Source organism: Zychaea mexicana, assembly GCF_025766255.1.
Source record: "Zychaea mexicana strain RSA 1403 chromosome Unknown BDB00scaffold_4, whole genome shotgun sequence".
In the NCBI taxonomy this organism is placed as follows: Eukaryota; Fungi; Mucoromycota; class Mucoromycetes; order Mucorales; family Lichtheimiaceae; genus Zychaea; species Zychaea mexicana.
Window position 1 is genome coordinate 266,123 of NW_026516667.1, and position 14,009 is coordinate 280,131.

The window sequence follows — 14,009 nt, forward strand, 5'->3', positions numbered from 1 at the left end:
TCTTTATTGCTACTGTCTTTCTATCTCGAGCGATCGCAACAGCATCAAGAACAATGATGATACAAAAAAAATGGTACATAATCTAATAACTTAAGCACCTTATGTCAGCTCCACAGTAGCATAATACAATTAAGCTCATACATAGGACAATCACATAGTAGAGCCATTATTCTACATAGATGACTTGGGATGACTCAAAAAATTTACACATGGCATGACAATAGGCTTAAGGCTTTCGAGCACCACCCAGCCAACAACAAGGTGTGTGTGCGTAGCGGGTTTCGGTTGCCGCGTTATTTTTAAACAAATTTTCGCGTTTCTTGACTCGCCAAGGACGACAACAACACTTCGTGACCCCCCCCCAAATGCCACCAAAGAAACGCAACACACAACAACGTGGTGAAGGAGACGGTGAAGAACCATTTCAAGCTGTCATTCTCGCTGATACCTATGATGATCAGTTTCTTCCCATTTCAAACGAAATGCCACGGGTAAAGTTTTTAAATAACAGAAAGCAATCTCGAGAAAATCTTTGCTTAGGCTACAAAAAGAAAGAAACTTGACGATTCACGCAAATTTATATATTATGTATTTAAAATGTGCTCATGTAGTGCTTAATGCCTCTATGCAACATTCCCCTTATTGAATACACGCTTGAAGCTCTCGCCATTACCGATGTTCAAGAAGTCTTTATCGTATGCACTACCCATATTGACAAGATCAAAGAATACTTTGAGTATGTTTATTCCAAACATATTTATGACGATCTCGATGCCACGAACATACGCACGCAGGTTAATGTTTATTCGACATATAACACCTTTTCTCCCTTTTCAAAATTGTTAGGCAATCGAGTTGGTTACAACCACATAGTCCACTAAGTGTTCAAATCGTCCAATCACCCGAAGCAATGTCCGTCGGTGACGCTATGCGCGAACTCGATGCTCGACAACTCATCACGAACGACTTTATTCTGACCTTTGGCGACCTTGTTTCCAACATTAAACTCGATAAAATCATGGAAACGCACCGAGCACGCAAAAAGACTGATAAACACTCGATCATGACTATGGTATTGAAGGAAGCTGCACGCATACACACGAGCCGCGCCAAGGATGATTCAAGTGTATTCGTGCTTGATCCAAACAACAACCAATGTCTATTCTATGAGCCTGTACAGGCACTGCCCCGAAAAGCCCGGATCGAGGTTTCGCCCGAAGTTTTTGAAAACCATGCCCAATTTGAATTCCGTAATGATTTGGTCGATCCATTTTTGGATATCTGCTCGGTTGAAGTAAGCAAAAGCACAAGCAAAAGAGGAAGAAGTAGCGACGAATGAACTGAAAAATGTTCTAGGTCCCTGCATTGTTTACAGAAAACTTTGACTGGCAAAAATTGCGAAGCGATTTTGTTCACGGTATTTTGACGTCGGATATCCTTGGCAAACGAATCTATACGGAGATCATCTCGGAGCCATATGTTGCTCGCATACAAAATGAGCAACTGTATAGTACTGTCAGGTATGGGTTCCGTCCGATTAGAAAAGGAAAAGGAAAAAGCAATAGCACTGACGTTTTTAATGGGTGACAATAAACTTTTGTAGTAACCATGTATTAAATCGCTGGGTGTTCCCCATCGTCCCTGAAACAAATCTTCATCAAAACGACAATTATCAATTCTTACGCGGCAATATCTACAACGCATCAGATGTCATTTTATCCCGGTACGTATAAATGTATTTATCAGTTACTGTGTATATATTTTCTATTTTGATGAAAAACATTAACCCCGGCGGGTTTCTTAAAGCTCATGTATCATAGACGAAAACGTGCAAATTGGATCAGGTTCAGTTATCGGCGAAAACTCGCGTATCGCAAACTCGGTCATCGGTCGTAACTGCAGCATTGGCGACAATATTGTGCTCGATGGCGCATATATTTGGGACAATGTCACTATTTTTGCAAACAGCGTCGTTACGCGTTCTATTCTTGCCAACAATGTGACGCTGATGGACAACACAACGGTTCGTGATGGATGCATCATATCAACCGACGTTACCTTGGGACCTGATGAAGATGTTCCAAAGTACTCTCGATTGAGCTTACAACCACAGCCCAAGACGAGCATATTTGCTGATGATAGCGATGAAGAGGAGGAAGCAAAGGGTAAAAAAAAATTACGGCGATGATAAACGAGAGACAGCTAGACTGGTTTCTAATTGTCAACTTACAATTTTTGATTAGATCAACCTGTACTATCTAACAATAACCATCCTGATGTATACTTTTGGACCGAAAGAGGAGGTGATGACGACGATGTTGATATTCGGAATATTAACTTGGGATCATTGGGTAAATCATATGAAAAGAGAATCATTATGGCTCTTGCAATCATGCTTTTTTGCACGTTCTTCTAACTGATGTTATTTTAATTAGCTTATGACATGGCTGACCTGAAGATCAACGATGGCGAACTTAGCGACAGCGCATCTGAGGTTGGAGAAGTATCTGATGATGAAGACGACCATTCGGATAACGACATTGCTGGATCGTTTGGTGCCGGATGGGATACTCAGGGTGCTAGCAAGTTGGCCGAATTCAAGAAGGAAGTAGCACAGACCATTGAGCGCTCTCTTACCGAAAAACATACTGTGGATGAAACATCGCTTGAAATCACGGGTCTGCGTATGGCACATAATGGAACTTATGATCAAGTACGAGAGGTAATGATTCCGATGTTGTTGGACCATGTGGACGTTTCCAAGAATGCTGTGGGCAACATGCGAGCAATGTTGGAAAAATGGTCTCCGGTTATTAGCAAGGGCTTGGAAGATCAGGTTCATGTATTGCGCATATTCCAGGTAGTTATTCTCTGAATTATAACTGATAAAGATTATATGTATGTGTATCCAATTACAAGGAAATATGTATTAATTAAGTTTTTTTATTCATATATCAGCGACACTGTGCAGAGACTGACGCATTATCTAAGCTCTTTGTTGGTATTTTGCAAATCTTGTATAACGAAGACATCGTTGAAGAAGAATCGGTACTGAGATGGTATGCTTCGGATGCATCCAAGAACGGCTCATCAGCTGAAGTCAAGCTGAGAGAACGTGCAGCCAAGTTTGTGGATTGGTTGCAAGAGGCGGAGGAAGAGTCTTCAGATGACGATGAGGACAGCGATTAATTATAAAATAAAACCTACAAAAGTACCTATTTTTCTCTGGTTCACATAGTTTTAATACATTAGGATTCTGCCAGTCATATGCTGTAGCAAGAACGTGTTTTTTAATAGATGTGAATAAGGTGGATGGACAATTTTTAGAAGATGGTGAATGGAAAATATATAATAACAACGATGAGAGAAGGAAGAAAGACATGCGAGGGAAAGAGTGTTGTAAATATGTTAGGATACAATAGAAAAACAAAGCAGTGTGTAGTAATGGAAGGGGTAATATAGCAATTGACTTAGGAGTTGACCGAGTATTTGTAACTACACAATACATCGAAGGTTAATATTGACATCCCCATTCCTCCAACAACAATATAAACCACCATTAAAAAAATCACATACCCGCATTTCTTGCAGCTGTAAAAGACCGTTTGGCCTTCATCTGCAGAGCGCAACTGCATGGTATGATATGCCATTTCATCATTACCACAGCTAGGGCACTTTTCTTTGATCTATTATTAAAAGTCATTTATCATCAGTATACGCCGACAAACTTTGCTTTTAAAATTGATAATTCGCTTTTCTTACCATAGCTTCTGCCTCCTTGGCATTCTTGCTCTGCTGAACTAAATGACGTTTTGCTTTCAGCGATGACTGGAATGCATGTTGCGACGATGTCGTGACAACTTTGGTTTGTTCATAACCTGTTAAATAATATTCTTCTGTTAAAAAAAGGCGTGTGTACTTTGCAATGTTTTATAGTATAGATCAATAACATGCCTGCTGTTTGGAATGCGTGGCTGCATTGATTGCATAGTAAAATATCGTCGTCAGCACCGGGCATATCAAGTAAATTGCCGCACTCGGGGCAAAACAGAAGCGATCCGATAAGGTTGGTATTAGTGGCCATAGTTTGCAATCGATTTCGAACAAAATAAAGCAGGTTTCCACTTTGAATAGAGCAAGAAATTTGACAAGCGTGACGGTGATGCCCTTTTTCCACCAAGTTTCCTTTTTCGGTCGGCCTCGCATTGCTTTCGGAACATGGTTGCACGAAAAGATTGAGCATCAACTTTTGGGACTAACGATACTTACATGTACCATTTGTTCTTTTAAGTAGCGCAAAATGGGGTTTCATGTAAATAGCTATTCATACACATTCAAGATAGTAGAAAGCTAATGTTTGAAATAGGAGGAGGAAAACTGTACGTTTATATACATGTGTATGGATGTGGGACGTGCTCGCGGAACGATCCAAGGAAAAAAAATGTGATGCATATGGGAAAAGAGTTGTACTAGTGCAACCGACTTAACACTATAGCATAGAAACAATCCATTTGGATTATGTAAAGCACGGTAACATTCGACCACGGTGAACCAGTTATGTAACAGAACAATGAGCCTATCAATAGGTAGCGCAGCCACACACCCCAGCTAACGCCGGTATTAGCGAAGTATCGTAATTTGTATAGTAGCTTATACACTCTGATGAGTCTTGGATCAACCATTGTTGTCTATAGTTTATTGAGCAGCTGGATCGTTAAACAGCGTCGTCTTAAAGGGATCGAACATCTCAAAGATAAAGGAATTAGACCAGCTGGGCTGAAAAAAATCAGGCATTTTAGTAGTATTCAGCCCGCCTTGTAAATATCAATGGCTCGAGCACTACGTGGGCTCAATGATTTTGTACTCTACTCATATCCATTTCTGTGACATATCCCATATTTAATATAGATTATGTAGCATATAAAGCTCTTCTATGCGTAAATGTATTGGTGCGTCTTTATTTCTTGACAGTTAAATGCATTTTGCTTCCTCTGTCTCTTCTTTCAGATACAATTATAGTCACTGCCTTCATTACTCTTCTTTCGCATGCCCCTTTTCAATACTGTACATAAATCTTGATTGAACGTTAAACGCTCATTGCATCTTCTCGGCATTTTCTTTTCTATGATGAACTTGATCACTGTTAATACGATTAAATTACTCCAGTTAGAAGTGCAACATTGGCGCACTTAGCTGGTTATCGCGATGCTTCTTTCTTAAAAAATTACTCTAATTACTACTACACTGGCCAAGTCAGAATTGCTTTTGGCCATCGCGTTGTCACTTCTTTGTTGTATAAGCTTGCTCTCATTGCTATTACGGAGGCCCAGATCAGAATTGCTGTGGCCACATGAATTTGTCCTTTGCAATAAAATTCAAGTATTTGAATAAGCGACTGTAAGCTATAAGTTAGATAGATATCTGTATCAGATATCTAGGCGGTATAGTTTGTAGACAATACACCATTTAAGACCCTTCAGCCCACGCAGTGCTCGAGCCATTAATATCAACGAAGCAGGCTGAATATTACTAAATTGCCTGAATTTCTTCAGCGCAGCTGGTCTCAATTTTTCAGCCTGCGTACTAATTCCCACTTCTAATGATGTTCACGTTAGGACAAGCGGTTTTGGAAAATTACCAAAAAGTGATTGCTGAAGGAGCAAGATTGCCATGGCATGACAATCAAATGTATGCCGTTATTGTCACGCTAGGCTGGCCTGAGGGTATCGAACGCAATCATCCTAGCCGTTTACTTCAGCATGAACGAGCTGAAATAGGGAGACGATTGGTTTCCGGTGAGATCAGATTTGTAAAGGCGTCACAGCAACAACAGCAACAAGATGAACAAGCTTTTTTTCTTTTTCCTCAAAAAATATGCTTGACTGAGAAGATGTTAGGTCTACTTTAACTAGTACAGTATTTTTTGCATTGCTGAAAGCACTTTGTTTGGGGCTGATGGCTAGTGTATAGTTATGAATATGTCTTTGGTGAATTTACAATGTAGCTACATATAGACACCAAGCAATGTTTCTAGGAGTATCTGATACATCCTTTTAAGTAGGCATCTCTGACGTTTAATCCTTAGCATCCTCACATTTTCCTCTGTAAGTAGTACTTGGGCATGATCTACTTATTTGACGTTTTGCTACATCTTATATGAACGCTGTACGTAGTAGTTTTCGTAAGGATATATGTATTTGTCGAGACTGCAATAACGCACGAGCAAAACGTTGCTGACGCAGCACGATGGCTAATGCAGAGTCCCCAGCTGATCGGAAAACGCTAGAGCAAGAAACCAGTACACGATGGTCCGAGCTACATCGCCTTCAATATTTTGACCTCGCCCGTTGCACGGTCATCGATCCAATGCACAACTTGTTACTGGGCACCTCAAAACGTATGAAGGAGAACTGAATAGACAACGGGTATTTGACGACCAAGGTACCTGAAGCCATACAAGAAAAAGTAGACGACGAGAAAATACCGCCAAATCATGACAGCATGGCTAGTAAAATTAAGTCTCGTTTTGCTGGTATGAAGGCCGCCGAATGAAAAAGCTAAATTCTCCTGTATTCGCCATACGTTCTTAAAGCAGTCGATGTCATCCCCACCAACGACCTCGGAAACTGGATGCGCTTTGTGAATGCCTGCCGCCTACTGCTCAAACCATCCATCACCAAGAACAAAGTCGAAGAAGCACACAATCTTCTGTTGCAATTTTGTCGCGGAAGCAAGCGATTGTACGATGCTACGGCAATCACTCCTAACATGCATCTGCATGCTCACTTACGCAAATGCGTCATGGATTTTGGCCCGGTATACGCATTTTGGGTGTTCAGTTTCGATCAGTACAATATCTTGTGGGCAACATTGACACCAATAAGAAGGGTTCGTTTGAGGTGACCTTTGCCCGGTCCTTTTTGGAGCTTGCGCACACTGCTGATTTTGTTCGAGATATCACCAGTAACATGAAGGACAACGACGCTGCCTTATTGGCCAACATCATCAACAATCCACCCATGACCATCACTACGCATAGGCTTTCTTCTGCTGATGCGTTTGATGAACGATCTTTTGTTCAGTGGCGCCAGTGCTTTCGTTATGTTCGTTCGTTGCTCGGATCAGGCCCGCCTCCAGTTCCGGATCATTCATCAAAGCTTTATATTCGTCAGACTTTTGCTGAACGATATATCCGGCGTGGCGATTATCGTTTTTCAGCATTCCCCTATCTACGCGTAGAGAAAATACTGCTTGATACGAGTGTTGTACAGTGGTTCTCTATTTAATTTCTACCTCAAAGGGGGTCTATAAAGTGTTGAATCTACTGAGGGTTGACACATAACGAGGACGATTCAAGCAGTGTTATATGCTTAACGCAGGAATAGAAATAAGTTGAACTAACTGAGGGTTTATCGTATTGGGCATAAAAATAAACGGGGAACCACTGTATCGTGCCTGCATTCTTGTATTTGCTATTAAAAAGATAATATAACCTTCTTGCATCGTAATGAAGGGACAGGAAATGCTGCCAGGTGTTTCGTTTACCGGCATACTGTACTTGCGAAGGAATGGCAATTTCATCGGCAGGAGCTCCTCGACCGACGTGCTTGCCATACTTGGTGGCAATTTCGGCTTGACCCGCCTTCATGCGGTCAAGCAACTCTATCTTTTTCAAGAGCTGCTAGATCAGCCTAAATTTCCTCGTCGGCTTGTGCCACAGCGGACGACACTGCTTCGACAGCAGCAGCATCTACTACGTTGCTGGAGGCAGACTCGATTTCCATCTGCTCACTAGCAGTCGCCACGTCAGCAGTTGCACCAGTTGTCAATGGAGCTTGGTCGAATGTAGCTTTTGCAGCTTCAATTCTTTCTTTCACTACTGCCGCTTGGTATTTTCAATCGGAAACGAAATCAATGAAATCATCGTTATCAAATATTTTTCTCTCTTCTTCTGTTGTTCTGTTTTCTTTGATATAAAGTCGGTAGAGTATCAAAGCGGTTTCGATACAGTCTTTGGTCAACAAGGGATTCATTTTAAAATTGCTGAGTAGGGGAGGTAAGAGGTAGGAAGGAAGGGTTGGTGTCTCAAAATCTGGCTTTTCTCTCTTCTATTATCAAGCGTTTCACAAGATTTCGCATCATTCACTACAGAGTCCCACTTTGTTCAACATTTACAGCACAATTCCATTTAGGTTTGCAGCATACTTTATTTTTGCAGCCATATGAGTATATTGAAGCTGTAAAAAATTTGCTTAGTATGACCATTACTGCAGCAGCGGTAATACTAGCTGCTTTTTCTGGTATTGCCACCATCATTCTACCATATACAACCAGTGCTTACAGAGAACCTAATTAAACATACAGTCGACCCCCGTTAACGTCAACCCTCAGGGTACCAGTAAAAGTGTTGACCATATCGAGGGTTGACGACCACCGGGGGTAGAGAATAGGCAAAATCTTTAACTATTAAATTTGAAAGGGTACCAGCGAATCGGTTGACGCTATCGGGGGTTGACATTATCGGGGTTGACGTTAATGGGGGTTGACTGTATTACTTCGCCGACGATCTCGTGGCAACTATATTGCTCAATGCAAAAGTCTCTACTGTACAATCAGGAGCGAGAACGACGAGTCTCGCTCGCATATGAAGAAGTCTTACAGCAATATAAAACACGCACAAGCAAGTTTAGCGAACGGGAAGAGAAAAAAAACATTTTTTATTTGATACATGATACTACTAATCAATAATAGGGTGTCGATGTGTTAGCTTCCCTGCTCTTAAGCAGGTACTGACAGGAGCAACCACGAGAAGGTCCATCGACATCTGCTCCCATAACCCTCTCCCCACAAAGCTAGGGTCTTGTCTTGGTCGCTTTTTTGTGGATCATCAAAGGTCGATTGGTATTGAGATGCCCAGTCCGCTCTCACCAATCGCGAAGCTACAAAAAAAAAAGCACCACCACCCACCCACACACCTACTTACCTCCAACCACCTACCTTACGCCTCCGTCGCCCATGCCTACAAAACAAGCACCACCACCCACCCACCCACACACCCACTTACCTTCACCCACTTACCTTGCACCTTCGTCGCCTGTGCCTACAAAACAAGCACCACCACCCACCCACCCACCCACACACCCACTTACCTTCACCCACTTACCTTACGCCTCCGTCGCCCATGCCTACAAAACAAGCACCACCACCCACCCACCCACACACCCACTTACCTCCAACCACCTACCTTACGCCTCCGTCGCCCATGCCTACAAAACAAGCACCACCCACCCACCCACCCACACACCCACTTACCTTCACCCACTTACCTTGCACCTTCGTCGCCTGTGCCTACAAAACAAGCACCACCACCACCCACCCACCCACACACCCACTTACCTTCACCCACTTACCTTACGCCTCCGTCGCCCATGCCTACAAAACAAGCACCACCACCCACCCACCCACACACCCACTTACCTTCACCCACCTACCTTACGCCTCCGTCGCCCATGCCTACAAAACAAGCACCACCACCCACCCACCCACACACCACTTACCTTCACCCACTTACCTTGCACCTTCGTCGCCTGTGCCTACAAAACAAGCACCACCACCCACCCACCCACCCACACACCCACTTACCTTCACCCACTTACCTTACGCCTCCGTCGCCCATGCCTACAAAACAAGCACCACCACCCACCCACCCACACACCCACTTACCTCCAACCACCTACCTTACGCCTCCGTCGCCCATGCCTACAAAACAAGCACCACCACCCACCCACCCACACACCCACTTACCTTCAACCACTTACCTTACGCCTCCGTCGCCCATGCCTACAAAACAAGCACCACCACCCACCTACCCACCCACCCACCCACGACCTACAAAACCCGCGTTAGCCCCCACTCCCTCCCCAGACACTCACAAAAAAAAGAAAGGGACTTACCATACGTGATCGTGAAAAAGTGAAAAATGAAAAGAGAAAGAAAAAGTGAGGAAGCAACACGCTGCGGAAAATGGGTGTCTTTTTATGGGCAAAAGTTCATTTCCAAAAAGAACTCTGGTCTGGGCTCAATGAGATTCTGAAGGGACGCTTGCTTTTTTTTCCTTTCCTGTATCTTTTTTTTTGCGTACAAAAAACTAAAATAGGCAAAGATAAGCTCCGTGCTCAACAAAGCGCACAACAATGACAGACGACAGTAACACGATCACAACGCGCATTATCACACTTTGGCACTGTTTTTTATCTTTTTTTTTTACTTTCTGTGTTCGCGTAGTTCAGTTCGCGAAAATAATGGAAAGGAAAAAAGTTTTATTATTATTCCAATGCACATCACGTAGTTCAGTTCGCGAGAAAAATGGAAAGGAAAAAAAGTTAGTTCGGAGGATACGTTCCGAGCCAATCTGGTTTGCTTTTTTCGCATGTATCATACTTCACGCGCACCCTGGGAAAAAGCAGACAGATAGGATATACGATCGACGCTGTTTTTCTTGAAAAGAATCCCTTTCTCTGCATCCACCACGCTTGCCAGCTTACGATTATCGTTCGTTAAGCTGACCACCGAGCGAGCTCAAGCTGACCACCGAGCGAGCTCAATGCGAGACTAAAGACGACAAGCAGTCTAAAACCACACCTCCATAAGCGTATACAGTGTAGTGTTTTCGCCTGGACGAGTGACGTCCCCCAACTTTGGTTCCATCCCCCCATCCAACCCCCCGCCTCCAACTTTATTTACGGCCAGCACGGAAGGTCTGCGCATGAAGAAGCCGAGCATGACAGCAAAGTACAATGGAGACCCTGCGCAAAAAACATCGTAACTTGGCCTCAGAGCCTCGAAAAAACAAGGGTTGAGTATGTGCGTGTTGCTACGAGTCTGCCCATTGCGCTGGTTGCGGTTGTGTGAAAAAAGCGCTGCGAATCGCTTCGCAAGAGCAGCCGCCATTTCGCTCGGAATTGGTCAAAATGGGTGACGCGAATAAAATAAAATGTGTTTTGACATGCTTGTCCTGGCAACAAGCGGCTTTCAGGAACATGGATTGTCATGACTACTGAATGCCATGGCAATAAGCAGCTTTCTTATGCAGCGTGGTTATAAAGCAAGCCTCATAGAGAAGGATGTTAAAACGAGCAAACCAAACAACCTGAAGAAGCAGCCTGTATGGATAATAGTAGCTCTAGGATGACGCGCATACTATGCTGAAAACAGCCATGCTGCTCTATAATCTGGCTTTGACAATTTATTTTAAGCTGCCCACATCCATCATTGCGGGCTTGGAGGATCGGCAATCGCTGATTGCGGTGGGCATATACTCGTATAAGAGAGCGTTTTTTATTTTCGTTACACACGCCACGACAGTTGATACAACAATGGCCGAGACTTTCTACAATGTCTCACTGATCCCATGAAGACGCTGGCTGCGGCGTTCAGCACATGTTTACTCCAAACAAAACCCAAACAAACAATTTATTGTTCAATATAAACAACATTGACCCGAACCCTGTACAGAGACCCTTTGATCATTGGCCTGACCTTTGCGCTATCCCAATCTAATACACGCCCAGTCATCCTGCTGATAAGATATTAACCAACTTGCATAACACTATCCGCTATCTCCCCCATCCCCCATCCCTTTCTTTCCTGATACTTTTCCTTTTTTGGATTATAATTCAGCAATATAACTAGTAACAAGACAACCATTCCAAGTGCATCATCAGCCGTAAATAATCATCAAGAGCTTACAAACGACATCATATCACGCCACCCATTCGGGTCATAGGCGTTCATTGCTGTACAGATGTTGTTTTACATAAACTGGATCATCCGAGTATAATGTTTCCGTGATTTATGGTGCATACTAGTGTGTCTCAAAATCTGGAGATATCTGGAGAGTTTTTTCATGTGTGAAATAAGTAGGGCATAGGCATAAAAGGGAAATTATGGGGGTTGATGAGGAAAAAGAGCTTCTTCCTGACGGAAGGTGATGCGTAATTTGTGGGTAGAGCCGATGACAGATTGAGGGTGGAATGGGATAGAAAAAAATATAAAGCCAATGGGCTCGCCACACTCCAACTAGAATACCTGAAAGAATCTGAGCGGTTGTATGATAGAGGAGATTGAGATGAAGGCCACGAAGGCATAGTAAGGTGGCGTCGGAGACAGTGTGCTCGGAGGCCGGCATCCCCTTATTTCCACCCCGGTTGAGTGTGAAAAAAATTGGAGGGAGGAAAGAGTGGGGTTCAATAGCAGCAGCAACAACCAAAGATCTTTTTTTTTTCTTCTCATTAACAACCACCATGGCAATTCAACAGCTGCGAACACACTTGTATATGACTTTTTACTGTCTCCATGATGAATAGAAGAGAAAAAGAAAACAAAGCGCCACAATCCACAGATTTAACAAAAAACGGAATCATGGTAATTGTTTTTTTAAAAAAAAGCATGTGCTCAAGATTTGTAAGGTGTAGACCGCCGTTACTGTAGAAAAAACGATAGCCTTTCAAAGTTGCGTAGGTGATCAAGGGAAGGAAAAGGTTGTCGGTTGTGCTTGGGATATAGCTTTGGTGGATACATGCTCATTCAGAATTACTGTTTTTTTCTTCTCTGTATATACTTGATGCACCATCTTGCACCATTCCAACGTCAAACTTACGTGCGTAATACAACATCGTCCTCTACCTGCACAAACGATTCGTACTCACAACAAGAACGACGCAACATTCTTCTTCTCCGTTACTCAAACACAATCATATACAACATGACGCTGATCCGCCATTGGCTTGCAAAACATACAGCCTGACGCGATTACTTTTTACCTTTTGCATATACCAACGTTAACATCGCCGGTCTTTATGGATAAATGAGCTGTAGATAGCAGGAAGGTTAACTGACGGGTTTCTTTCCTTTTGTGTTGCTGTGGATTGGATGAAAATAAAGTATGTTGACCGTTATATAAGAAAGACAACGAAGAAAGTTCTACAAGAGTTATACAAGTGCGAAGGATGTTGTTCGTGGTGAAGGATGGTTATTGTAATTATTGATATTGCGTGGCAGAGCGTCTGGTGCCATGCACGGTCTCGCGTTTGTGAACCCATTTGTAGCCACACAATTCCGAGATGCGATCCTTGAAGATCTGCCATCGAGCAGCAGGAACGCACACGATTTCATTAGGAATGAGTGCAAGAACTCCACGTACAGTCGAGTGAGAGAGAGCGTAGCGAATGTCGTCAAGGGTAGTAACTTGTCGGTTGTTCATAGTTGTTGTTATTAACAACAAATAAAGTTGCTGTTGTAATAGCAAAGAAACTTCCTCCTTCATAACAACAAACGCCTTTTCTTCTTTGTCCCTGCCATATTATCAACACCGCTCAGAGCTATATCCATGAAGCACTTGTAATAACATGCAATCCCATCTCACACCCGTTTATGCAGACAACTGAAACATAATGACTACATAATGTATGATCTTTTACTTTTATTTTTTTATCCCAACCATAACATCTACAGTAACAATAATAAAACCCTATTTTCCACCCGTCAGCATATATAACTACCTTATCCATCAAGACCGGCAATGTTGTGTTGGCATATGCGAAAAGAAAAGGTAATCGTCGTTGCCATCGTGTGTGTGCGAGTACAGCGATTTGCAGAGGAGGATTATAGTTGTGGTGGTGTGTATGCATCATAGGAATATATTTTTCATCGCATTGATGTGTATACATACAACAAAGAAAGAGATGACCGTCATTACAATACGATGATGATGTGCGTGTGCATACAAGTATTAAAATAAAAGACCGGCGTCATAGTCGTCATCATGTAATATGGGCGTATATGGTAGTGAGAGGTATTTGCGTCAGGCTGTATGTTTTGCAAGCCAATGGCGGATCAGCGTCATGTTGTATATGATTGTGTTTGAGTAACGGAGAAGAAGAATGTTGCGTCGTTCTTGTTGTGAGTACGAATCGTTTGTGCAGGTAGAGGACGATGTTGTATTACGCACG

General features: G+C 42.9%; 4 protein-coding genes across 4 annotated transcripts; 1 reads left to right on the forward strand and 3 right to left on the reverse strand.

Annotated features, from left to right (window-relative positions):
* Nucleotides 1–12: 12 nt before the first annotated feature.
* Nucleotides 13–3,236, forward strand: BDB00DRAFT_393193 (nucleotide-diphospho-sugar transferase). Its single transcript, XM_053117216.1, has 10 exons — nucleotides 13–73; nucleotides 159–491; nucleotides 612–736; nucleotides 847–1,294; nucleotides 1,357–1,520; nucleotides 1,604–1,723; nucleotides 1,807–2,165; nucleotides 2,244–2,351; nucleotides 2,436–2,860; nucleotides 2,959–3,236. Exons 2-10 carry the CDS (start codon nucleotides 366–368, stop codon nucleotides 3,187–3,189), a joined length of 2,106 nt encoding a protein of 701 aa, XP_052984889.1. The 5' UTR covers nucleotides 13–73; nucleotides 159–365; the 3' UTR covers nucleotides 3,190–3,236.
* On the reverse strand, nucleotides 3,227–4,166 carry BDB00DRAFT_798765 (transcription factor S-II-domain-containing protein). The gene is made up of 4 exons (XM_053121641.1): nucleotides 3,955–4,166; nucleotides 3,763–3,878; nucleotides 3,577–3,686; nucleotides 3,227–3,495 (listed from the first exon to the last, which is right to left on the reverse strand). The coding sequence occupies exons 1-4, from the start codon at nucleotides 4,082–4,084 to the stop codon at nucleotides 3,471–3,473; spliced, it is 381 nt and encodes a 126-aa protein (XP_052984890.1). The 5' UTR covers nucleotides 4,085–4,166; the 3' UTR covers nucleotides 3,227–3,470.
* BDB00DRAFT_798767 (uncharacterized protein) lies at nucleotides 4,167–4,807 on the reverse strand. The gene has a single exon (XM_053121642.1). The coding sequence runs from the start codon at nucleotides 4,680–4,682 to the stop codon at nucleotides 4,470–4,472; it is 213 nt and encodes a 70-aa protein (XP_052984891.1). The 5' UTR covers nucleotides 4,683–4,807; the 3' UTR covers nucleotides 4,167–4,469.
* Nucleotides 4,808–7,029: 2,222 nt separating this feature from the next.
* Nucleotides 7,030–7,648, reverse strand: BDB00DRAFT_783758 (uncharacterized protein; the record flags this gene model as incomplete). The annotated part of the gene is made up of 2 exons (XM_053120408.1): nucleotides 7,030–7,229; nucleotides 7,546–7,648. The coding sequence occupies 2 exons, from the start codon at nucleotides 7,646–7,648 to the stop codon at nucleotides 7,030–7,032; spliced, it is 303 nt and encodes a 100-aa protein (XP_052984892.1).
* Between the last annotated feature and the right edge of the window lie 6,361 nt (nucleotides 7,649–14,009).